Here is a 27,971-nt window from a genome sequence, read left to right as displayed (position 1 = left end):
TAGATCCCTAGGGCTAGAAGTATTACTCCACTGTGCCTTTATCATCTTGGAATTTTTATGGTTATTTTTGATGAATTCACATTTTTGTAAAGACTTTTTTGACATTAAGCCAATTTTCACTTTTAATTAAAGCCATAAATAACCTTAATTCTGCATTAAAAGGTTTATTGTTTCTTACTTTTTATTATTATTACTGCCAGGAAATATTTCAAATACCAAGCATGATGTTAGTCAGCAATTATAAGTCCTCAAAGGTCCAGTAACTATGCCGTACCTTGTAAACATTGTATATTGCAAACTTTATCCATGCTTTAAGTATAATATCTGGCTTGACAGATGCCACAATTTTTATTTTCTTTTTGAGGAGCTTTGGCTTATTTACTCTTCCATTTATCAATGTATCTCAGGTGACCAATGAACATAAATAAATCCTCATCAAACAGGGATGAAAAAAGAAGCGTTTTTAAGTCTAGAATGTGCCCACAGAGAGCCAAGCTAGGAGTAAAAAGAGCCAGATTTAAACTGTTTAGCTCAAAGAAGGAATGGAAAATGAGCAAAATCCAACAGTGCATGAAATGTAGGAAGGAAAGTCCCGTACTGCATGGCAATCTGACAAAATGAGAGGATGTAACACATATAGTTCACTTTCCATGACAGTAATATTACAATGCAGTTTAATACCTGTATTCAGATCCATTATGCCAGTTTCAGTTGAGGTATCACACACAAATTTCTCAGAATGCAACATCTTGATAGGCATATGATTTAGCTGCTTGTAAAAGACAGTGTCTGTGTGGCTGAGATGCACCCCCCACCTGGACAGGCAGGACAGGGCTCACTGACGCTTCAGCTTTCCCACCTGGGCAGCGTGCGCAGGAGCAAGGAGCCAAAGCACTGCTTACTAAGGTGAAAATGAATGAAAATTCATTTTTGCTACTTTCTATGAATGGCTGTCCATTTGATTTTAAAACTTCTAAACTATAAAATGTTTTACATGGGGCTGACATCTCAAAGGTTTACCTATCCCTTTTATCAGGACAATTTTCTTTTAAAATGAAAGATTAGGTTTTTTCCCTCAATGATCTAAACAATCTAATGAAATACTGCCAGTATTTAAGAGAAGATACAGTGAAAAATGCTTAGAAAAAAACCCAATCATTCCCTTAGGTTGCAACTCAGCTTTTCAAAGATGTGCTTACACATATTATATAAACAACTGCTGACTCATAAACTTGACATCCACAGGGAACCAGCGTTGTGAAATGTCTTGGTATTTGGAAATGTCTGGCATATGGAAATATAATTTAGAGCTTAATCTCACATACGGTCCATCTGCCCTCAAAATCCATCCTTTCATCTAAGACTGGCCATGCAAACTGGATTTGGTATTACTATGTATTTACCACGTGGCAGAAGTTTAAAAACAAAATTTCTATTTTCAAAAATTGTTTTTGGTTTGCCTCGTCATGTATGTTTAGTGGTTAATCATCACATCAGAAAAGAAAAAGTGTTAAAGCAGGCAGCCTCATTAAGTCAAAGACAAAATTATCATTTATATAAGAACCATATCTATTATTCCCCATTATTGTTTTTTCTAGTCAACACTCTCAAATCAGCACAAGTACTTGAAGATGCATTGAAACATCCAGAATTAGAACACTGACTTCTCCACACAAGCTTCACACCAGTCAACACAGTAGAAAATTTACCTTTTTCCTGACTTGTTGGTCTTTGGAAGAATGGGCTTTCACATGCTTTCTCAGGGAACTTGGATCTGTGTATCGCTTAGTACATCCTGGAATCTGACATGCATAAGGTTTCTAAGTCAAAAACAAAAAGGATAAAGCAGCTGTTACATCACAGATTAGTTTAACTCAAAAGAAACTCATTTGAGCCTTCAGATGCTGCAAACCACATTACTACAGAAAACAAATGTTGTACATTACTACAAGCAGAATGCTAGGTAATTTATTAGAAAGGAAAAGCAGGTAAGTAAGGCTTATAAGGAACATAAACCAAAGGAAAGCTTTTATTATGCCACCATTCATTGTTACCTTTTTTTTTTTTTAATCAGTACAATGAATATTGCTAGTTATACTCACAATTCTTCCACCCTCAGAGCAATCTTTGACTTAATCAGAAATTATATTCTTTAGTAAATCAGGTAAAGAAACTGCAGTAAAGGCCCAGACAGGCTGTTTAGGATTATAGGAGAATCTGCTTCAGAAAGAGAGAACAAGAAAAAGTGTTAGTTTACGGCATTACAAAGAGAGCAAGTAAAAAACCAAAGCAAGCATTGAATACTGAAGTTCCAAAAATATTACATACCAAGATACACATTCTAATGTGAAGTACATGACAAAGTCCTTCAGCTCATATTTTCTAATAACACATGTAATTCTAGAAAGGTATCAGTGCTGTAATACCTGTATAGTTTTCTTAAAAGAAAGCCCGATAAGTCTAACTGACCAAATGCACATCTCTATAAATATCTCCTCCTGCCTGTTCTAACTTGTTTGTCTTCCCTGAATACTTGTAGGTCCACAATACCAAGTATTAAATGAATGTTAGGTCTGTTTGCTGATATTAGCTATTTTGCAATTTAGCCATTTACATTTCACAAGCATTTCTGAAAACACCTTACATAAATGATGAAGTCTCCAGCCATACTCTTGACTATTCAAAATGGTTAATTTAAGTTTTGTGACAGCCATTTAATTCAAATGGCATTGTTCTTGTTTTCTTTCTGGACTCCTGCCCTTTGGAAACTGCTTGTCTCTGAAGAAACAGGATCTTTTGTTATGAAACAAAAGTTTTTAAACAAGTCTCAGCTGTGACTCAAATTCACAAGCAACAATTTGTTGGCACAAACATTTTTAGTTTTACAAAATTATATTTCTCCTCTTGACTTTCTGGTATATGCCCCAGTCTTGACGGAGTTTTTGTCAGAGAACAGCGGTTATAACTGCAGATGGATTCTGTGTCTTCAGCTTCCCTAAAGATCACCTAAGTGGGAGAAAGTTACTGCCTCTACCTGCAGCAAAACCCATGGAGCTGTGGCATTTTGTTTGGACTATTTCGTTCCAAGCTCACGTTACTGGGTCACTTCTGAAACAGCCTAAACAGCCTCATCAGGAACTTCTCCCTCCTGTCTTCAAGGTTATGGTCTACCTGCTGCCACCAAGCTGGAGGAAAGGAGCACACGGTCTAATGTACAGGGGACTGCAACGTGACTTCTGCTTCCTTACAGTGTCCAAGTGTGTCCTCTGGTGCTTGGCGCGGTCGCTGGAGTTGCTGAATGCTTTCTGGCAGCCAGGGTGCTGACAAAGGTACGGCTTTTCACCCGTATGGCTCCTTAAGTGAATCTTGAGATTTTCTAGTCTGGAAAAGGCTTTCTTGCAACCCTCAAACTAGAAAAAAAGAAAGAAGTGATTTGAAAGGAAAGCGCACACAGCAAACTGCAACAGCAAACACGGAGCAGGAGGGTGAAGAGGCTTGCAGAGGCCTCCAGGCTGACATGGCTGGATGCCTCTCCAGAGCTGAGGAAAGCCTCGCTTCTCAGGCTGGGTGTTGCCACAGGGTTTGAACCATTTAGACCACGAGAACACATTTAACCTCCCTGCACATGGCTGAATTAGGAAACTGTGTCATTCTCCCATTCTGCAGACCCAAAGAGAGCCGTCAGCTCAGAGCGCAGCACCGTTCAGCTGATCTGGGACACGCAGGCCCAGCTGATGCTCCCGGTAGCACGCAGAAAGCAAGCTGGTCACTGTGGAGCTCCCAGGTCCTGCCCTTGTCTCGGCCTTGGGAGTGTTTGTGTCCCAGTGGCTGAGCTGAGCACAGGCATCGCCCAGCACCAACCCAGCCCGTAGAGCAACAACGAAACCACGCGGGGAAATGTCGGGCTGCTCTGCCTTGCTGACGGTGATGGATAAAGTAAATTGATTTTTGAAATGTTTCCTTACCTTTCTGCCACGAGCAAATTCATGAGATACTAAAAATAATGGACGCCCAATTGAAATAGGATTTAATCCCTACCCGTAACCAATAATCATGTGGCACAGTATTTCTACACCTAATTAAGTACGGCATCTGCAGTGAAACCTATGTTTATATGAGCAGAAAAACATTTACTCATCTGTTTTGCTCCCATAGTATACTTCAATTTATGCAAAACTAAAAACCATCAGTTCTATCTGACACCAGCATTTTTATGTAAATTTCATTTCAATCGGACTTGAGTATTTATTAGTATTACTTAGAAGTATAGGCTTTTAAAATTCTATTAATCAAGACCAATTAATCTCACTAGTTTCAGCTGCTGCATATTCCACTGTGCAACGTCTAAAGCATCTGCTGCGTAACATGCTAGTTTGCAGTTCTTGTATACTTGCAAAAATAATGCATTAACAGAGATCTAAAACATTTTAATGCTAACACAAAATCTTCCACCAATTCTCTTCCTATTAATTTTACTCACTTGAAAAGAAAGAGGCCATTTTTTACTGATGTCACAATAACAGAAATGTTTGATCATATGTTATTCAGTGCATGTATGTTTACAAAAGAACACATACGAAAACACCAATGTAACTCTGATCATAATTAGCATGCCTTTCTTACAAATCTGTAAGACCCTCAAAAAAGAGAAAAAACCAAGATATAAAATTTTCATAACACAATTTTAAGCACTTCAGGGTTTTTGGATTAATGCAAGAGAGAGTTACAACTTCAAAGAATAAAGCGCGGGGAGAAAATACTGAAAAGAAAAGTTTCAGCCTCCCCAAACAAGCTGGAGAGGCTGACTTTCTGTGCAGCACTCCCAAGAGCTTTTATTTAGTTTTAGCAACAGAAGGAAACACAGACTGAATGTTGCCCAGGAAAACAGAGTATATAGGAGAAAATACACATTACCTATAAAATAGCAATATTAAAATTAAGCTTAAGAAATTAAAGCCTGAAAAAGGGGATGAATCACCCCCACTATATCATAACTGCAATTTTACCTGTCACACACATCCATTTCAGAAAATGTCTCAACCCATGAATAGTTGTGTATTACAGAAAAGGTCATTCTAGCAAAACACAGAAACTACAAGCCTGTATTATTAGAAAGACCATCTTCACACAACAGTTAATGAATATTTACTATAAAACCAGACTCGCTGAAGCCTTGGGAATCTCTGACGCTTAAGATAAAAATATATTCCTTCCAACAAGACAGAACATACATTCTTTCCTGATAAACAGATTTCAATGACAGTATTCCAGAGAAGACAAGATTACCTATGGGGTAAAAAGAGTCAGGTAGATGGTATTTGTATTTTGAAATGAAACTCTTTGTAATTTCTAAGTTATTAACCGTGGTAGAAGAGGATGTAACACCTTTATTGCATTTAGTCACTTTAGTACATGGCATGCATTTGGCAATGTGAAGCTGTTTAACACTCCTAAACATACTTCCGACAAAACTAGATTTTTTGGAAAGTGTTATGTGGAATTAATTGTGTAATGTTTTTCTAAACTGCAATACAGAAATCATAGTTACTAAGCTTTTATTTTTACAGTTGCATGCAAATTGAAACTGTTAAGTATCTCATAAAGAAAATTTATCCTTTGTACTTCCAGAACTTGGTAGCTCTTTTTAAAATGTACTCATTGGAGTGTCCATATCCACGTGTACTTCATCTTTTTATAAGGATAATTGTCAAAAGAAAGAAATAATATATTTACAGTGAAAGGTAAAGCACATCAATGAAGAGCAAAGGCAGTGCTATGACTTTAAAAGGCTCGTGTTCTCATGAGTGTGCTGTTCATGTTTGTATGCACAGAGACGGTGTTCAGTGTACTGGGCAACGATCCTGTAAAATTAGAATATAATTGCATAGATTTATATAAAATAATCTGAGTAGCGTGTAAAGCCCTGATGGATGTATCACACACTTCTGAGCCCTGTCAAGAACCAGACAGCAACCTTCATTATGAAATACATTTAGACCCTTTCACTGTAGGCACAGCATGGTAATATCTGTGTGAATACCTAAATGTTAGTAACAGATATTCACCGGCCAATTGTTTAAGAAATGACTAAGTTTTCACTGTAAAAGGAACTGCTCTGATTATCTCAGTTGGTTAGCAGTGTAACAAAGACTAAAGACCTCACTCTGTCAAACAACATCTGTCTGAGATCTGGTCCATTCCCAGAAAAATATCTAGTCTTGATTTTAAAAGTCAATGAAAGACAGGTCAGCTTCCTCTTAATTCATCTATCCCCTAATATTATCTGGTATTAAAAATCTTCACTTTTTGCCATCTGAATTTGTTTTGCTTCAGCATCCAAATTGTGTGTTTTCTTTTGTCCCTATCGCTGTCTACAACTATCTGAGAGGAGGTTGTAGCATGGAGGGTGTTGGTCTCTTCTCCCAGGTAGCAAGTGATAGGACAAGAGGTAATGGCCTCAGGTTGTGCCAGGGGAGGTTTAGATTGGACATTGGGAAAAAGTTCTTCATGGAAAGGGTTGTCAGGCATTGTATTAATAGGCTGCCCAGGGAAGTGGTTGTGTCACCATCCCTGGAGGTGTTTAAAAGATGTGTAGATTCGGTTCCTAGGGACATAGTTTAGTGTCAGTGTTAACAGTTGGACTCAATGATCCTGAGGGTCTCTTCCAAACAAAATGTTTCTATGATTCTATGCTATGTTAACATGATAAGTAATGTAAAAGGTAACTTCTGATTCCAGTTTTTTTTGTGTTATCAAGTCACTTAACTTTCTTCGAAACAATTTATGTATACGTTAAAATTATTTGCTTTCTCACTATAAAAAATGCTTCATCGGACTTCCTTTGAATTTCATTCTATAACCAAAATTAAATCAAATACTCCTAGAAATATTGACAACTGAGTAGTATTTGATTTCACAGTAATGTTTCATCTAATATACAACACAGTATTTCTGTTCTATTCTGATACTCTCATGTTTAGGCTTTTAACGTCTTTTTTAAATTTCAAACAGTTACACAGAGTGATCCTTAAATATTTTTCAGCATCACTGCATTTGGGGGAGGTTCATCTCTTATTTTTTAATGAGATGAAAGTTAATCATTTCCCTAGTCTGTTGCCACACGTGGGAAATATTTATGGATACTATAACGAATACATTTCATTACAATGCTCCCAACCTGGTCTCTAAGATTACGGGGAGAGGGGTGTTTTTTCTTTTTAAATTTGACTTCAGTGAACATCAACTTTCCCATAACCATTAAATTGCAACAGCTGGCTTACTGTTCATCAGGAGCTAGCAAGTGTTCATACAAAGTCTCAGTAACAAACCTAGATATTTCAGTGACAGAATATATTTTGTTCTTCAATAAAATAGACTACATGCCTCGGGCACAAAGCAGAAGACACTGAGAGGTCCCCAAAAGCCTGTGATACAGGGAAATGATCGCATGAGATGCATACAAATGATCTCAAAAAGTTTGCTATGACCTACGCTTAACAGAAAGGCGAAGAACTGAACAAATCTCTGCCAAACTGACTTGGAGGAAATCAATCCAAACCTACATACACACCTAGGACATACTAACCATATGCTTCAAATACATTCCTATACAGTTGCAGAACACCAATTTGTTTGGCTTAGTAACCTGTTAAGCCATGGTGAACCTTTGATGATGCAAAAAGAGAAGAGAAAATTGCACCCAGAAACTATTACAAGAAACGTATCAGAGAGGAGAAATTCCTCCCTGACTGTACAAAGTCAAGAAGATAAGAAGCTTCACCCTAGCAAACATGCTTTCCATGAAAAAGCATTGAAATAGTCAACATCTCTACCTTCCATGCCTCTTCTTCATTAAGCATAATGGATGCTACTTCTGGATCAAGGACACATGGCATCATAATAGTGTGGGCCTTCCCCACTACATCCACACAGGCAGGAAAACCAGCAGTTTCACAGATGTACAGTTCAGGTCAGACCTAGGTCCTCCTTTGCCAGCTAACCCAAGGCTGATACACATTAATCCATGACTGATTGTACATGACCACATAGATGCATACTCTAAAAACTCTGCACACAATACAGTTTGGTTTTGCATTGATAATTTCCATGTTCTCCTCACTACTTCTATATTTACCTGGGATACGAAATATGGCATCAATATTTCAGTAGTAGTTTACCAGTACTAGGCATTCAAGTAAAGTGCTGAATCAAAGCCTCTTTTTCACCCATTCAAGGCTCGTGTTAGCCTTGTTTAAGTCACAGTATTTTACAGAGGGTTTTATTACAGTTTGTAGCAATAAAATTCCCACTCAGACTCACTTTTTGCTAGGCAGAATTTCTCATCTCATAAATATAAGCTATATGCCTTCATTCTTGCTTGTATTACTTCGCATTTGGCTGTTACAACACATCAGCAAAGTTAATCAGATCATCTGTAACAGTGTGGTAGCCTCAGTATTTGTGGTTCTACTAGTCCCTGTTAAATTTACAAAGTTTACCTACTCCACAGACTATTTTGAGAATGAGAGAAGCAGTCTTTATCTAATATGTGCCCTACTAATGGAATTTAATACAAAAATCTTCATAAAATCATCTAGGTTGGCAAAGACCTTTAACATCATCGAGTACAACCATACACCTAACACTGCCAAGTCCACCACTAAAACATGTCCCTGAGAACCTCATCTACACGTCTCTTAAACACCTCCAGGGATGGTGACTCAACCACTTCCCTGGGCAGCCTGTTCCAATGTCTGACAACCCTTTCCGGGAAGAAATTGTTCCTAATATCCAATCTAAACCTCCCCTAGAGCAACTTGAGGCCGTTTCCTCTCATCCTATCAGTTGCTAATTGGGAGAAGAGACCAACCACCTCCATGCTACAACCTCCTTTCAGGTAGTTGTAGAGATCTCCCTCCACATAAGGTTAAAAATTGCCATGTGGTTCAAACATGGAAGGCCTTGGAGAAACCAAATCATAGTGTATATTGCCCCTTTCAAAAAGAGAACTGCAGGCATTTCACGAGCAGTATTTTATATTCCATTCCTCACTGATCCTCATCTGGGACAAATTTCAGTGCAAAACCTGCTTCGGAAGCAGCATTATCTGCCTATGATTCCACATTTGAATTACATTTAAGATCTACTCATTAACAAATTATTTATTAATTATATTGGACTATTTTAAAATATTCTGTGCTTAGCACTTACAATTTGATTTAATGTTTTATTCAGTAAAATATCAATACAGAAACACAGTACTAATTTTCTTTTTCCTTCTTCCATCCCAGACTGTAGAAGTATTATAATAGCTTGATAAATCATGCTCCCTCAAATAGCTGATGGATACGGGAGAAGAAAATGAACCAAGTGGGACTCTACAAAGGTGAAGAAGGACTCCGAGATGTTTCATGTAGCCTTTTGAGTCACTGGAAACAGCATGAGAAAACTTGATATAACATGTGCTGAAAGATCCGACCTGTTATGAGTCTGCCCGCTTGAAGACAGTGTGAAATGTTGCCTCTGCCTCACACCGATTTCCTGTCTTGACATTGAACCAATCCCATTCACAACAGCAAGCTACTGCCTGAGATTGCTTTGACAAGCTGCTCGGCTTGCTTACTTCAGTAATATTCATAAGCTGTCCATAAGCATGACAAATAAAATTTAAAATCCTAGATGTTGTAGAAAGTCATCAGAAGGAAAACATAAGCCATTTCTGAATTACAGGGAATGCTGTCATATGTGCATGTATATATGCAAATGGAGAGAACGGTATCCCTAAAAACTATAGAGGAAAAAATAAATCCAGAGCAGCATATACATAAGACCCCAAAACAAATCTTTGAATGGTTCAGTAGTCATGTAGCACTTCTAAAAGACTTATCAGCAAATAAAGGGCAAATTAAATATTTAACAATGTTTTATGTCTATCTGTCAATTAGTTTTGAATGCTCTGATATGCTGACCAGGTCAGTTCTTCTGTGTCAGCACCAAGGCAGGTGGTATGACAAGGACAAAGCACCTTTCCCCAGCTTTACATTTATCGCAAGAACAGATGTAAGAGCTGTTCTGTATATGGCTTTCAAACAAGAACGATGCATTTCAAGCACTAATTAATAGCCTTTTGAAAAGCATTTCCCTTCCCCAACAGCATTATCAGGGTGCTGCTCTGCAAGAGATGTAAGGACTTTCAAAAAAATGAGGGTAAGACTTCACATGAAAACCTTTTAAATAGCTTTTTATTCCGTCAGATTCTCCTGCCTGGCAATCACATAATTAGTGTCAGACATCATTCAAACTGCTGACATCAGGTGCTCACCAACAAGGAGGCTGCATGCCACAGCTGAGATTTAAAAGCCCAGGTTCATTTCATGTAAAATAAGTGCTGTGCTTTTAACCCTTAAAGTGTTTAAATGGGGAAAAATGTAGCATTCAGGGCAGCACTTCATTATAGTGCAACCGTTTCTCTCTGAACGGAATACATTTTGTGATATGGTGACTGAATGCTTTGCTGAATGCACAGTGCTTATGTGAGGCTGTATTTTCCTCAAAGCTATGCAGAGGCTGGGATTTTTTTTCTGCTTTTATAGTTAAGCCTATGAAATGACAGAAAATCTTGGAATTCTTTTCTCCAGTAAGTAATGACAGACTATGTCTGTATGTGTTCCAAACAATTACAGCAGATGCTTGTTTGCCCAACCATTCAATGACAATTTTGTCCAAACCTTGTTGAAGTCAATAGGTGACCACTCTCTTTTTTTCCCTCTTAAAAAAACCAGATTATCTCCACTGCAAAATCCTCACTTCAGGTATTTCTGGTAGATTCCATTAAAATCCTATGATTCAGCATTGCATAAGTATAAATGCAAACAAAAGATAATTACAGACCATGACAAAGCCTGAAGCAAATTGTTATTTATCTTCTTTGTAGTTCCTGCTTTAAGCTAAAAGGCTTTTGATACGCCATACATGTATAAGAAAGTTCTTATTATGAGTCAGATGTAAGACTTAGGGATTAGCCAGTGCTTACAGATATAAGGCTCATATTTCAAGAGCTTTTGACAGAGGAGCACATAATGCTTTTTGTGTATATGTGCAGATAGAATAAGATTAATAAACTGCTTTCAGTTTTCCAATACAGGCAGCTACATGCTGCTTCTGTAACTGACAAATACAATTAAATCAATGGGAAAAAAGGAGATACTAATGCAGAGCAAAAACTTACACATTAGTTAACATACAGGAAATTGAATTGGTCTGCTTTTCCAGACAGGCATAAAAGAGAGGCTAGCCTCTTGCATACTCTTTGAACAAAATCTCACTTTATCAGTCACATTGTACATAACTGGCAGAGTACTTCCATGTAGACAGATTACTTATCAATAAAATTTGATTTTATTTCCAAGGAAATCAGTATTCACAGAAGAGACTCTGGTGTCAGTTCTGACAAGACAAACAAGAACAGTGGATTAAGGATGCTACCAAATCACAGTAAAAAACAGCTAAGGAACTGTGCCCATCCAAAATAACCTTTTATTGTGAGAGCTCTCTTTACAGATGGCTCTTTATGTGTTCTTGATAAATGTAGCATGCTCATTTTTAATTTTTAGTTCAATATTCTGGAGATCTTCATGCTTCTCACGTTCCAGAGACCTGCACCACACTCTATACTCTTACTTTCTTGGTAATACCATGCCTAAAGACACAAATACCTCAGCTGAAACGAAGCACAGTACATTGAATGTTATTTCTCCCCTGAAATAATGGTGTCAAGAGATTCATTCACCATGGAAATGTCTCTTGTTTTCATTAGTTTTAGTAAGCGTGGCCATTTCAGCCTTGGAAGCTATTTCTGTTGCTGTAGAGAAGGTAAATATTATGACAAGTCTCTTCAAAAGAAACTATTACTGAACACATCAGCTGCTACCAATTCAAAAACCATATGGTACAGAAACCATTGAAGGAAGAATGAACAATTTAGGAATTCTTTCACTGCTTCCTTTTGGAAGAGAGTGCTTCTGATTTTTTTCTCCTTTCTTTCTCTTCCTCAGCTTTTCTAAAAGGTTGTCTTTGATCCTCTTGTAGCTGAGGTCACAATCTGTATTCATGCAGCTTTCTCTACTAAAAGTAGTAAACACTCTTAAAGCAGTGACTGTTATTGCTAAAACCCAAAGAAGTCATCTAGATTTGACTACTTCTTCCTTCTAGTAACACTGCAAGAACTAAATAACCTTTTTTCAAGTAAAAAACCAGCTAATTTCTTGCGAGTATTTATAAAAAAAATATGCAGGAACACTATCTTTCTCTCCAACACAAATTCAAACATGTAGCTACATCTCATTTCTGTAGTTCAGATCTCTATAGGATCTCATGGCAGTGATGTGCTATAAATTGAGACCACAGGCTTTCAAACATGGAGATGAGCGAGTGTAAATCACATTCGCACTGGGAAGATTCTGTTGGTTTAGAGCACTTTGTTCTGTATATGTCACAAAGGACTAAATTTTGATCTCTATTATGCGAGGTGAGAAAAAAAAAATCAAGGAACCGCTGAAACCATAGCTCAAATGAGAAAGAAATATGAGTCTAGAGGGTTCTTCCTCACCGAACTCCATGTCCAAATTCAGATTATTCATTATTCATTATATTTTCTATAAGTAGAAACAGAATAAAAAAATATATATACACAGATATAGGAATATTCTCTTCTGTCCTATCCTGTCCTAGCCTAGCCCAGTCTAGCCCACCTATAAACATGCAAACTGGGACTGAAAAATTCAAACATGAAGCTATTCTACAAATACCATCAAAGTATTTCTTCTTAAATTTGTTTGAAAATATATCACTTGATTTGCCATTTTTACCAGATGCAATGATATTAGAGACAGGAAAGCACTAAGAAGATACTATAGACTAGAGTATTGGTAAACTCTCACATTTAAGGTAAAGTACACAGCTCACAATCGACACTGGAACACTTTCAGCACAGCCACAACTCCACTTATTATTTACAGAGCCAAAATTAATTTTTCTAACAGATTTTTTTTAATTGAAAAAAGCCACATAGATCACTGCCAAGAGCAAAATAGGCAGTGAGAGATCCATTTGATCTTTCATGACCACAGCACTTGCCTAGAGAAAATATGTTGGAAAACAGTACAACATGCCCATAAACACTAACTTCATGTCCAAAGAAATTATGTACTTAAGTTATCCTGGAAAAAAAAGTTTGAATGGCTCCAATTTTGACAAACTGATGCTGATGTAAATTAAAGGGCCCGATTAAAGAGGTTTTATTAAAGTGAAAGGCATAATAAGCATAATTTAATTGTTTGCTTGTTTATGTAAGGTGCCTGAGACAGAAAACCACAATACATACAGGAAGAGGCATCATTAAGGGAATAAAATATGCTCGGCCAAACCTTGACTTGAATTTAGAAGCTCAAGATTTACTGTAAAAATGCATGAAACTACATACTGATTAAGGCAACTCACTTACTTTTAATACAATAGTTACATACCTGCTGCTCTTTTTTTTTTTTCCCCTGCCACGTTGGCTCAATCATATATAACTTCTTGCATAAATACAATTTTAATTTACACATTTAAACACAATATTTTATTGTTAACATAACAGTGGATTAAACTATATTGCCGTTCCAATTTGTAATGGTGAGAGGCATACCATTTTTCTGAGTAAGCTCTCTCACAGGGATACACAGAAGTGTATTGTTTGATTTAAAGAACCAAAAAGTCTTAGATTCTCCATTATGCAACAACAACCTCATCAGGGGACAGAATTTTTTGCAAATTTAATATGACTGAATTTATTTGACATTTTTCCATCAGGGGTAATGTTTCTTGAATGTCTCTTGTTGAATTAATGTGAAGTTCAAGCCACTCAATCCACAGTGTATTCATGGTCCACTCAGTCCATAATGTAGAAAGGACCATATCTGTTACACTCTGGTAGAACTAAGTAATATTCAAAAATACAGAAATACCTCTTGGATAATAATTCTTTGCATTTTTTTTCTCTGTATTATGAATGATTTATAAAAGCACATCTGTGAACCAACCAATCTTACTTAACTGCTGAAGAAACAGTAAAAAAATTAGAATCATGCCACGAGTCTATGAAAATATTAAAGCTAAAAATAGGATTTTTTTTCCTTCATTTTTAATTCTGTACTTTGACAAAAAGAATGTATTTTCTATTATATTTTAATAGCTTTAAATCCAATGAACATGCTTCCCAACCTTCTTCAGTTAGTTTCTTCAGAAGGATAAGGGAAACTTGAAAACAGACATCCATTTCAGTGGATGCAAGTTAGAGGATTTAATTATTTTTTTCAAAGAGTAATTCAGGTGTTTCACTACGAAACAGAATAAGGAATTTATCTGCAACATCAGAGCCACAGTGCTGTTTTAAGAAGAAGCCTATCACTATGCAGTTGTAACATTTCATTTCATAGAAGATGATAGTACTTTTGCACAGGTAACAAGAGGGGGCTGGAGGAAAGAGCTTTCCTTTAAAATGATATATTCACACACATATTGTTCCCCCAAAAGACCGATTGCTGAATAATAAATCACAAGAAATTACACCTGTATTGTCAAAAGTACTCTTTTAAAATTTATAATGGCATACAACCAACTCCAGCATTTGAACTTCAGATGCCTAATTAAATGAAATGTATAGGGTTTTTTTCAATGTACTTATCATTTTCCTTTAAACTTACATTTTGAATCTTGTTGTATCAATGAATCCATCCAATGTCTATGTGAGAAAAGAGGGAAAACATTACTTTTGTCCTACACAAATGATATGAGACCAAATATATAGTGGAATCAATACGGTCATACTGTGGGAGTGAATATATATAATTAAGCTGAGCAGCCTTACCTCTGCCAGTACTAATATTTTATAATAAATGTGCAGGGGTGACCAAAACATTACAGGGGTTGTGATCTCAGGAAAAATCTCCTTTTAGATAAATCATTCCAAAAATTTATTCCTTGCACTGCCTTTTAGTAGAATTTTTTTAAAAAATACAATCTGTGCATCTTCAGAGCTATGGTTAACTGCTATACTTGGGTACTTGGCTATAAAGATTACTTGGCTACCCTCCAATTGTACTATTAACTTTGAATTTCCATCTGTTTGGGGAAGACACATGACACATACTATTATTTTCTGCCTTCATTTCATAGTACTCGGTCTTTACTGTGGTAATGCCATCTCAGTGGTTTTCATAGGAAATTTTAATCTTGACAATTGTACATAAAAAGCAAGAAACAGTATGTTAAATTGTGATATTTTTAACTATTTGGAGGCACGTAAATAATACATAACTTACATTCACGGCCATAGTCATCAGTAAATATTCAGCATTTTCTAACATTTCAAGTGTTTAATTTGGGTTTACACTTGGTCTGAGGCATCCAGAATACACTCTGTAGCATTTAAAATCCAGCTCACATACCCCAAAACTACATAACTAGAAATTAGAAAAGATCATATTATAATGTTTGTTTTACGAATTTCAGAACTTTTAAAACTACTCTAAATTAATTTTGGTAATTCTATAAAGAAGGATGCATTTCAAAATAAAAACTAAAGTTTTATATCAAAAGTGTGGAAAATTATGTTTAGACTTTTCTGATTGATTTCTTCCTAATTCAGCTGAGGCAATTTGCTGATTCTGACATTAATCTGTTTATTCCTTTTGCTAGCCCTGGCTGCATTTCCCAATAAATAAAATACTTATCTCTGCAGCACCTTTTATGGTATTAACAGTAGTATTCTGCTGATTTAGTCTAAAACTCATACCAGGACCTTGCCTCTGCACTCTTCTTTGTAATAAGCAAATAAAACTAAGCAACCAAAAGTTTTGAGTTAAATGCCATTTCGGCTATTTAGCAACATAGCCTTACCTCTTCCCATTTGTCCCTGTTAAAGGGGAAATCAATAATACAACTCAGGATTTGAAATCCTAGCTTTACCCTGTTCTGAGCAGAGCTACTTACACAGCTCTCCTTTCACGGCAAAGCACAGGAGAACATTCACCTCAGAGTTTGAGAGAGATGGATTGCAGAAAAGAACAGTAGTGGGGAACAGTAGTGGGAAACAAAGCCAAAGTGCCTGCATTGTGATCAGTGGGAGTCCATCACAGTAGCAAACAGCCAGAGGATGTTTCTTTCTTACTGCACAAGTAAACCATATTCAAATTTCCAGCAACATTCAAAACTCACTTCCCAGCTCAGTAAATGTTTTCTATACTTGGCTGCTTAGCACCCCCAGCTTCTTCCAATTAGCTCCTGTTTGTTTAGTGTAAAAAAAAAAAAAGCAAAAAAAAAGCAAGCTCTAAGGAAAGGATTAAGCCCTGTATCTTATGGAGAAAGAACACAAATTAGAAATTCTTTTCGAATCTGGAGTATGCATTCTTTAGTCTTCTGCCCTGCTGGGAAGTGTAATAAGTATATAGGCAGAAAGAAGCTTTTATTGCTGCGTTTCATTTGTTCAGCTGAAAACGTACTTTTGACTATCTGGAACTAAATCTCAGAATTCATGACAACTCAGACAATAGTCCCACATGTTGTAAGCCTGTGAGTTAAAAAGAGAGCTGGGAAAGCTTAGAGAAACCCACCTGGTGAGCAAGCTCTGCAGATTCAAAAGGGCAAGGCAGAAGGCTGAATGGACGTGAAGCAAGCAAGCCATGACTGTGAGAAGATGGTGACAAGAGTTTAAGTGCTGGCAATGCAGTTCTTCAGTAAGCTGTGGCCTCAGAAGGAAAACAATTTTCAAATTGGCCAACAGACCTGACTGATGGGTATGAGTTAGCTAGGGATGAGAAAACCAATGGAAAAGGTAAAGTGTCCATTACTATTTCTTTGCAGTAGAATTAACTGAAATCTAATGATTACGCTTTGAATTTAAAATGAAAATGAAGAAAATTTAATGAAAAAAACAGAAGTCAAAAGAGAATGCTAACAGCAGAAATAGGCATCTTCTTTTTAGGACAGAAAATCACCTTGCCTGTATGTGCCATGTCAAATTATGAAATATTTTTGCTGTGATCCTGTGCCAGAAAACTCTGTAAGTTATTTTCCTCCTTTTGGTGCAATGTACCAAAAGAACCAATTTGTACAAATACATATAAAAGGAAAGAAAACAAGGCTGCTGTTCCTCCTCTTCCTCCTTCCTCTTAACGTCAGAAAAGACATAGTAAAGGAGCAGCATGATCTTCAGACAATGGTCAGTGTTTGCAGCTTTCTGACATCGTATTTAATGTCACCAAAGCTCATCTCTCAACTACAACAGCGTTCACGGTGCATCACCTGCCACTCAATTAACATGCACAAGAAAACCTAGTCTCTTGCAGACGTTCCTCACAGCAGAGAGCAGAAAACATTTGGAGCCTGCGGAAATCCCATCGTGAGAGCAGATGGGGCTGTATTTCAGGCCAGCCCTGGTCAGAGCAGAACTGTGAGCCTGGCTTAGGCCATGGCTGCCGTCAGGACGAACAGAAGTTGCTGCACTCAGGGTGTCACCAGGGAGTTAAGGCTAAAGCCTGAGGTAACAATGCAATGCTGAATCTGGGAGTACAAATATTAGGGCTGGACGTTGATTTGGAAGCAGGCAGGACCTCTGCTAAATCAACAAGTATGTCTGGGTACAAGAGGAAGGACTAGGGGTTCAGAGCAAAGGCCGAGCATGCAGGACACGATCCGAAGGACCAGGCAGGGCACAGAGATGGTCCAAACCCAGCAGAGCTGCTGGCATATACTTGCTGGTTGTAAAACTGTGGCTGGGACACTATATTTTTTTTTTTTCTGAAGAACTCAGCAGTCAACAGCTTCTGCCTAAGGGCAACGGTCTTTTCTGACTCACACAGACTGTAAGAAGGTTCAAGTTCCCAAAACCAGAAGATAAGGTAATGCAAAACCTATATGGATGCTCTTGAAAAGCTTCACTCATTTATAAGTCACACATACAGGGGCTTTTGGTCCTGTCTACTGAGACACTGCCTTATGCAAACAAAATCCCTGTGAAAAAAGGCCTGTGGTGATGGGACTGGAGGGATGAATGCAAAACAGTTCCCTCCAAGTGAGCCCAAAAAGCTGCTCATCTCCCAAAAATTTAGTAACAGGAAAAGCTGAGAAATATGCTAGTAAAGATTCTGTAGTATTGATTATTTTTTATTCTCAATCTTTCTAATAAAGTTAAATCACTCATACACTATTTACATCCCACAACCAGCCTTTAAAATAACAAAGACATCTACATAGCTTAATAAAGCAAGCATGTACTTATTTCATGCCAGGCATAACTTAGAGGTGTGCTGAATCCTTTTCTTTCCCTGTGGCTTTTGAGAAAAGTGTCATGGCAGTGATGTAGAAAGAGAATTACTAAGTAATTTGGGAATAAGCCAGTTTCTCTGCCCTACAGCACAGATTGTCCAATGTATCTAGCAATGCATTTCTTTCCCCTGGATGTGTAAGTAGATGAGTCTCATATACCGTACACACGAGTGGTTCTCCCCATGCAACTCAGGCTTAAGCTTGGACAAACCTTATGTGATCAATATAGAGCAAGGGCAAGAAAGAGAAATTAGGGGAATTCAGTAATAATTGTTGGGTGTTAATGGCATATTCACAAGCCTTGACGCATCAAATAATTTTGTTCCTATCATGCAAGAGATGTCATTTTCAAGGAAAGCCTTGAAGGGTTTCCAGACTTCACAGAAGCACAATGCTATGGGTCGTCGAGATCAGCTGATCGGGACCAGCTCAGCCGGAGCCGTTCAGAGCGATCTCGAGGTAAGGAGAAGCGTGGGGGTGGGTTTCGGTTTCGGGACCCGGCAGCCCCCGGCAGCCCTTGCGAGAGCGGCTGACGTGGCGTGGGCGTTACCACGGGGACGGCGATCACACCCCCGCCCCTCGCCTTGAAAAAGCCTCAGGGAGCCCACCAGGCGCTGGGAGAGGCAACCAGCTTGTGATGCGGGTGAGTATCACCCACACTGTGCTGCAGCGGCAGGTGGAGCAGCTCGTGCAGTAGGGCGCAGAGACTATCACTCCTCGCTTGTTAGACCTTCTTACCTACTGCCAGTGTCCCTGACTGTTGCCAAACATGGTCTCCTCCAGGAAGAGGGCTTGCTTAAAGAAGACTGTGTCGACTCAGACGGAGCTACTGCCTCGAACCGTGGCTGTCCAGGTGTCCGGCTGCAGGGAGTGCCAGAGCCTGCTACTGCCGGGGGAGGGAGATGAGCATTCAGCCTGTGTGAGATGCGAGCAGGTGCAAGATCTGCTCGGCATGGTTGCGAAGCTTAAGGAGGAGATTGAGACACTGAGGTCCATCAGGGAGTGTGAAAGGGAGATCGACTGGTGGAGTAACTCCCTGGCGTGCCAGGCAGAAAGGCCCCAAGGGGGAACCCCCCAAAAGGTGATGGACCCCCTGCCCTGTCGGGCAGAGAGGGAAGATTTGAGAGAGCCCCTGCCCTGTCGCTGTCGGGCAGAAGTAGGGGGCCAAACAGCTGAGGAGGGTTGGAAGCCAGTTCCAGTTAGGCGTCGCGGGCAACCCCCCTCCCTACCTGCTTTGCTTCCCCGGGTGCCCCTCCGTAGTAGGTTTGAGGCCCTGGATATTGAAGAAGATGTAGGTGGGGACGTGGTGCAAGGGCCACCTATGAGGTCACATAGGAAGAGGCGATCGACTCCACGCCTCAAGACTGCCTCCGATAAAAAAGAAAGAAGGGTAATTGTGGTAGGCAATTCCCTTCTGAGAGGGACGGAGGGCCCGATATGCAGAGCTGACCCTCAGCATCGGGAAGTTTGTAGCCTACCTGCAGCTCGGATCAGGGACATCGCCAGGGCCCTCCCCAAACTGGTGCGCCCAACGGACTATTACCCCCTACTGATCTTCCAGACAGATGGGGAGGAAGCGGCATCCCGTAGTCTGAGGGGAATGAAGAGAGACTTCAAGGCCTTGGGACAAATGGTGAAAGAGTCTGGGGCTCAAGTTATCTTCTCTTCCCTCCTTCCATTTTCGGATGATGATGTGGGACGGAATAGAAAAATTGAGTCCGTAAATGATTGGCTTCGGGACTGGTGCTACAGGCAGGGCTTTGGGTTCTTTGATAATGGCTGGTTTTATAAGACACCAGTCCAGTCAGTGATATGTGGGAAAGGTTTATCCCACAGGGGTAAAAAGATGCTGGGACAGGAATTAGCAGGGCTCATTTGCAGGGCTTTAAACTAGATTTGAAGGGGGATGGGGTTGTATCTGGGCTTGCATCAGTGGGGCAGCATGCTGGAATACATGAAGACCGGGAGGCCCCCCAGGCCCCTAGGGTGAAATCGGTGTACTCGGCTCGCTCCCTGAAGTGCCTGTACACCAATGCGCGCAGCATGGGGAATAAGCAGGAGGAGTTAGAAACCTGCGTTCGGTCAGGAGATTATGATCTGGTGGCATTAACAGAGACATGGTGGGACAGCTCACATGACTGGAATGTGGTCATGGATGGCTATGTCCTTTTCAGGAAAGACAGGCCAGCCAAGCGTGGTGGTGGAGTTGCTCTTTACGTGAGAGAGCAACTACAATGTATAGAGTACTGTCCAGGTGCGGTTGAGGAGCGAGTTGAGAGTCTGTGGGTGAGAATTAAGGGGCAGGCTGGCAGGGGTGACACTGTTGTGGGAGTCTATTACAGGCCACCAGATCAGGGTGAGGAAGTTGATGAGGCCTTCTACGGGCAGCTGAGCGTGGCCTCACAGTCACAGGCTCTGGTTGTTATGGGGGATTTTAACTACCCTGATGTTTGCTGGAAGGACTACTCAGCCAGCCAGCCTCAGTGCAGGAGGTTCCTCCAGTGCATTGACGATAACTTTCTGATGCAAATGGTGGAGGAGCCGACTAGGAGAGGTGCGCTGCTGGATCTCGTCCTCGCTAACAAGGAGGGTCTGGTCGAAGCAGTAAAGGTGGGGGGCTGCCTTGGTTGCAGTGACCATGAGATGGTGGAGTTCAGAATCTCCTGCGGTGGGAGCAGAATACCGAGCAGAATTGCAACCCTGGACTTCAGCAGGGCCGACTTTGGCCTTTTCAAACAATTGCTGGAGGAAATCCCGTGGGCAAGGCTGCTTGAAGGTAAAGGGGCCCAAGATAGTTGGTTAACTTTCAGGGACTGCTTCTACCAAGCTCAAGATCAGAGCATCCCAACGTGCAGGAAGTCAAGGAAGGGAGACAGGAGACCTGCGTGGTTAAACAGGGAACTGCTGGGCAAACTCAAGTGGAAGAGGAGGGTTTACAAATCATGGAAGGAGGGGCTGGCCACTTGGGAAGAATATAAGGCTGTTGTCAGAGGATGTAGGGAGGCAACTAGGAAAGCTAAGGCCTCCTTAGAGTTAAACCTGGCGAGAGGGGTCAAGGACAACAGGAAGAGCTTCTTCAAATACATGGCAGATAAAACTAACACCAGAGGCAATGTAGGCCCACTGATGAATGGGGTGGGTGCCCTGGTGACAGAAGATACAGAGAAGGCAGAATTACTGAATGCCTTCTTTGTCTCTGTCTACTCTGCCGGAGGCTGTCCTGAGGAGCCCCGTACCCCTGAGGCCCCAGAGGAAGGCAGGGCAATGGAGGAGTCTGCCTCAGTTGATGAGGACTGGGTTAGGGACCAGTTAAGCAATCTGGACATCCATAAATCCATGGGTCCAGATGGGATGCACCCACGGGTGCTGAGGGAGCTGGCTGAAGTCATTGCTGGACCGCTCTCCATCATCTTTGCCAAGTCTTGGGAAACGGGAGAGGTGCCTGAGGACTGGAGGAAAGCAAATGTCACTCCGGTCTTCAAAAAGGGCAAGAAGGAGGACCCGGGCAACTATAGACCGGTCAGCCTCACCTCCATCCCTGGGAAAGTGATGGAACACCTTATCCTTGGTGCCATCTTAAGACATATCAAGGATAAGAGGGTCATCAGGGACAGTCAACATGGCTTCACCAAGGGGAAGTCGTGTTTGACCAACCTCATAGCCTTTTATGAAGACGTAACAAGGTGGATTGACGATGGCAGAGCAGTGGATGTGGTCTACCTTGACTTCAGCAAAGCATTTGACACCGTCTCCCACAGCATCCTCACGGCTAAACTGAGGAAGTGTGGACTGGATGATCGGGTAGTGACGTGGACTGCAAACTGGCTGAAGGAGAGAAGCCAGAGAGTTGTGATCAATGGGGCAGAGTCTGGTTGGAGGCCTGTATCTAGTGGAGTGCCTCAAGGGTCAGTTCTGGGACCAATACTGTTCAATATATTCATCAATGACTTGGATGAGGGAATTGAGTGTACTATCAGCAAGTGTGCTGATGACACCAAGCTGGGAGGAGTGGCTGACACGCCAGAGGGCTGTGCTGCCATCCAGCGAGATCTAGGCAGGCTAGAGAGTTGGGCGGGAAAAAATTTAATGAAATATAACAAGGGGAAATGTAGAGTCTTGCATCTGGGCAGGAACAACCCCAGGTTCCAGTACAGGTTGGGGAATGACCTATTAGAGAGCAGTGTAGGGGAAAGGGACCTGGGGGTCCTGGTGGACAGCAGGATGACCATGAGCCAGCACTGTGCCCTTGTGGCCAAGAAGGCCAATGGCATCCTGGGGTGTATTAGAAGGGGGGTGGTTAGTAGGTCCAGAGAGGTTCTCCTTCCCCTCTACTCTGCCCTGGTGAGACCTCATCTGGAATATTGTGTCCAGTTCTGGGCCCCTCAGTTCAAGAAGGACAGGGAACTGCTGGAGAGAGTCCAGCGCAGGGCCACAAAGATGATAAAGGGAGTGGAGCATCTCCCTTATGAGGAAAGGCTGAGGGAGCTGGGTCTCTTTAGCTTGGAGAAGAGGAGACTGAGGGGTGACCTCATCAATGTTTATAAATATATAAAGGGTGGGTGTCACGAGGATGGAGCCAGGCTCTTCTCGGTGACAACCAACAGTAAGACAAGGGGTAATGGGTTCAAGCTGGAACACAAGAGGTTCCACTTAAATTTGAGAAGAAACTTCTTCTCAGTGAGGGTGACGGAACACTGGAACAGGCTGCCCAGGGGGGTTGTGGATTCTCCTTCTCTGGAGACATTCAAAACCCGCCTGGACGCCTTCCTGTGTAACCTCACCTAGGTGTTCCTGCTCTGGCAGGGGGATTGGACTAGATGATCTTTCGAGGTCCCTTCCAATCCCTAACATTCTGTGATTCTGTGATTCTGTGTGAATAAATGCAAGGCTACGATGCGAGAAGCCAATCCAGAGCATGCAAGGCCAGGCAGAGGAATGAGAAGCACAAAATGGGGACAGAAAGAAAAAGAAGATTGGTGAGAATAGCATATTACTAAAGTACACATACCCACTGCTCAAGTGAAGTGTTTGAGTTACAAGACTTTTACTTATTTATGCAGCGTGTCTGGCACAACAATAGGTTGTGGAATACATAGAGGACATTTTATATAATAATAGATCAACAACTGTACCTAATTTTTAATGCTCATGGATATAGCCAATAGAACAAGATCCAATATACCTGAAGGTTCAGAGGCACAAGTAGAGGATAAGATGTGCAACTCTATGAAGGCAATGGTGAGAAGCTTTGAATTTCACCAAAGAAAAATAAAAGGATGACTCAGTAAATAACTATCTTCAGAACATATCACCAATGCATGAAGTTAAGGGGTTTTTTTTCTCCTCTCCTTGGTGGACACTGCATTCTTCTTAGCATGTATTTTCTCTCAGCAACTGAACATTTACCCCATTCACTGTGAATCATTATAGCCTTCAATAGTCTTTGAAATGAGTATTTTCCCACCGTGAAAAGGTGTCTTAGAGAACCTACGACACATATTAGAGCTATTTTTGCACTGTTCGCCAAAAACATTGTGCTTATTTTGTTTAACTGCTAATGAAGACTTCGTCTTCTATTTTAATCGTCTGTACCATTAAGACAAAGCCAGATGATAAAAATACAGATAAGTACAAAACACAAAGACTAACTGAAAGTGAACAACAGATGAAGTTTACATGAGCTAACAGAAACAGAAGACTAAATCTGAGCCTGGATTTATGTCCACCTACTAATCAAGAGCAATGCTAAAAGTGCATGTCGATGTGCAGCACAAAACCAGTTGAAAACACAGCAGAATGGTACTCTGTTGCACTTTACCTATATGTAGTTTCTATTTCAAAATAACTTTATGTTCACAGTGCTACTGAAAAGGTCAAAATCTGGCTGGACAGATGCCCAAATGCAGGGTGAGCAAAACTGACATCTGTATTATATTTTAAGTCAAATAGGTAAATCTGATAGGTGATTGTTACTGACAGCTTCGTACAGAGCCCTGACTGTCTTCAGACAACAACTTCTCTGATAGAGTGTGTGGGAACGAGGAAATAACGAGTGAGGGTAAACCTGTCATGTTTTCAGAGACCTGGAAGAATTAAGAAACAGAAGTGAATAAGTGATCTCAGGATGGGTCCTGTTGGACTAAGCACTTACTGACTCCAGTCACACTAGCAGCACCGTGCAAAACATCTGTGACATCTGTATTCTGTTCTTCCCTTTCAATTCTGTGTACCAATAAAGCATTCAAACCAGAGTGGTTTATCTTTGAAGATAAACCTGAGTTTTAGTCCTCAGAGATGACTCAAGGAGGGCTCAATGGAAGTTCTGGGTGTACTGCACTGGCAACTTCTATTTCATCTAGAAAACTGACAACTTGCAGAAAAAGTGAGGGTTTCGTTTATTTACTTTTGTTTTCATAGTTAGTCAGAGGGGGAATCAGAGCCCAGCAAAGAAGAAAGATGATGGCAATGTTGAGTGTGATGGTAATTAGTAACAGTGCTAGGCTAATGGCTAGACTCGATGATTTTGAGGGTTTTTCCCAATCAAAATGATTCTATGATTCTGTGATATTGCTGGTAAGATGGTGCTACAGTTTCTTTTTTTTTCTTCGTTAGTGTTTGCTCCTAAGAAGGCCCCACATCTAATCACCTTTGCTAGCCCTTCTAGCAATGACCTTTTGATGCTTATTATAATAACCGCATAACACTGTCACTCCAAAACCAACATACATGATGGGATCCTGATATTAAGGCTAGAGCCCTATAGTGATTGTAATATCTTTACAAAACCTATGTATGGATCAAATATTAAACACCCTCTTTTAAGTGCATGCCAGCTGTTACACTGTTACTTAAGCTACTTTATTGCTTGACTTTGGCTGCTTTGTCCCATAGTCTGAAAAACTGGGGAAAATCTGAGTAAGTCTTTTGCATTTAGCTAATTCAACATACATATGTAGACACACTTACCTGAAGCCACTACCATCAATAAAGGTCTAAAGGGTTCTTACAAAGATTTTCCTTTGACTTCTGCTGCAATTTATATTATGAACACTGCTTGAAAGCCTCAATGACTTCCTTTAGTGTCCTGATGTCCCACCAAACAAAACCAAGTTGATTGAAATACAGCCCGTTGATGCTTTTGTATCACTATAGAAGCTGATGGCAACCTTCCACCTCATTCGCTGAATGGCATAATTCGCCTGCCAGAGAGGATTTGGGATTTTAACACGTTCCCTGTTTGGCTGAGCTAACCAGTTATTCTGCAGTTGCTATCAAGGCTGCAGACTTTTCTTCGTTGGGGTCATTAAGCTTGTCAAAACTAATTTGTCACCACAACTGCTGACCTTCATTGCCTCTGACAGCAGCACAAGTGTCAAACTAAACAGGACTTTGCATTACAAGAAAGTAAATTACTGATCAGAGCCCTCCAAGCATCCTGACCGTATGCCACAGTCTGGCCTTCTGACCCCATGAGAGTTGGAGACAGTACCAGCTAAATGACATGGGCTGAACAAATGACACTACTAATCATTTTGCAGAATAAGTAAAAAAAGCCTCAAATGGCTGAAGTCAAAGAACAAGCAAAGGCAGGATGTGACCTGCAGTGATGATATAACAAAGTTTGGGGGTGTTTTCTTTTTAATTAAAAGGCAATGAAATTCACTTATTCTGAAAAAAAAATTCTATGAACGAAGTTACCATCTGACCTAGACTACCTTTTCGGAAAGCAGCTCAGACGTAGCAGCTGGCAGTGTAGCACTTTGAGCGCAATCCAGCTCATCATTACGGTGTAATTCTCTGTGTATTCTTGACCACTCGAGTGACATCTCAATCAGGCCAGTGGCAGGTTCTTCACCTGATATATTACTAGCCACAAAGTACTTAATATCAGTCCACACTTGTTACAGTGGAGTAAAATTTGCCCCAGAAACATCTGCATATACCTAGAATTTGCTTCACAGAAGGTACAGGATATGAGTCCTATAAAGGAGTTAATTGCTTCTAATTATCCAGATCTCTATTATTTTGGTGATAATTCATAACCTGATTTCAATCTTTCCTTCACTGTTGTAACTATATTCAGTTTAATGGGGTAAATTGGAAAAAGCACGATGTCCTCAGTTGCTATATGGTATTTGACAGTAAAATAAACATGCAAAAATATGGGAAAAGTTTCAGAGGAACACTTTCAGCATGTTCCTGACCATTCAAGGCAATGATTCTAGAAGTGCTGTTATCCCCAATACTCCGAGAGGTCCTGCTTGGTTCAATTAAGATGACTTGTACTGCCATAAGCTCATCCCACGAATAAATCTTTGCAGTGTCAGGACCTCCACTCTTGTGCAGTGAATGAAAAGTTCTGTAAATACAGGGACAGCAAGAGGTGTTCTGTTTTCCCCCTAGAACCCTTGAAATGCCATAATCTTTTCTCCATACTTTTTGTGAGACAATATTTTTCTAAGCCTTTGGAAAGACACCTCTTTAATGAAAACAGGCAAGTGCAAGATACCTCAGCAAACAGGATCTAGTCTTAAGAGACAATGACTGTAGGTTGTGTTTTGTTGGGGTTTTTTTTGTCTATGTGAATTACGTTTATTTAAACAAGGCTGAGTGACTTACGGTTCATCAGCAATGTAATGACTTTGAAGACCACAGTTCCCATTTAAGAACGGAAAACTAAAGAAGGAGGAGGAAAAGAGACAATGAAGAAAGAAATGGAGAGTAGTGGTGCACAGGATCCCAGGATTTTGTTGAGTCCTAATGATGTCATTCAGTATTTAATCTCTAGTGACAAGAAGGGTTTTTTTTCCCTCCTTTCAGCAAGAAAGCAAATTCAACATTAACAAAGCCCTGTATTTGAAGCCAAGATTGGATGTGAATCTTAAGTTGTTCCTAGGCTGTTCTGTCCCTTCCCTCTGGGCACAGAGAGTAGCTACAACTGAAAAAATACACTTAAAAAGCCATATAATTATTTTGAGATTGTATTTAATTTATATTTGGGATAGGGCCTTACAAACAGGCTATTAGATTAATTGGTAGAAAAATAAATAATGGCAATGGTCATTGTGGTATGAATAATTGGGGAATTGCCAAATATTGCAACTCGCTGAGCATCACAAAAAAAAGCTTTTAAAAATATGCACATTCTTCGACCACCATCTTTTGTTGTTAAAATCAGGCATGGGTGAACCAATCAGAATAAGAGAGAGTGAAAGTAAGAGTAGAGAATGAAATGGGCATGGCAGTCTTCATATTCCCTAACTACTAATCACTTCTAGAGGGAGACACTCAACATTTAAAACAAATTGCATTATTTCTTGACGCTTTTATTTTGCAGAACAGCATTGACACTAAGAGCTAGTGTATGCAGAGAAAGAGGAAAGTTTTTTTTCTCCTTTTGTTTTACTTAATGCTTAGCATCTACAGACAGCTGGATAAACTGTTGCTCTCCTGTGATGTGCATCAAAATTTTGCAGAGTCAATGTGTTTGTATGGGTCCAGTGAATATCCACACCCAGTATTCCTAGTTTACATCAGTGAAGCTTAATTCTAGCAGCAAAAAGCAGACAAGTTTACTGCAAGAATAATGGCCACATGCATATGAA

At 40.1% G+C, this 27,971-nt stretch overlaps 1 protein-coding gene across 1 annotated transcript in view; it reads right to left on the bottom strand.

Annotated features, from left to right (window-relative positions):
* GLIS3 (GLIS family zinc finger 3) overlaps positions 1–27,971 on the bottom strand; it is a 167,878-nt gene that overhangs the window by 43,292 nt on the left and 96,615 nt on the right. The window contains 2 exon segments of the mRNA XM_065657257.1: positions 1,710–1,820; positions 3,249–3,410. Of these exon segments, the coding sequence (XP_065513329.1) occupies positions 1,710–1,820; positions 3,249–3,410 (273 nt within the window).

This window comes from Caloenas nicobarica, chromosome Z, assembly GCF_036013445.1.
Source record: "Caloenas nicobarica isolate bCalNic1 chromosome Z, bCalNic1.hap1, whole genome shotgun sequence".
In the NCBI taxonomy this organism is placed as follows: Eukaryota; Metazoa; Chordata; class Aves; order Columbiformes; family Columbidae; genus Caloenas; species Caloenas nicobarica.
The sequence above is the reverse complement of the archived record's forward strand: the minus strand, read 5'-3'. Positions and strand labels throughout refer to the sequence as shown.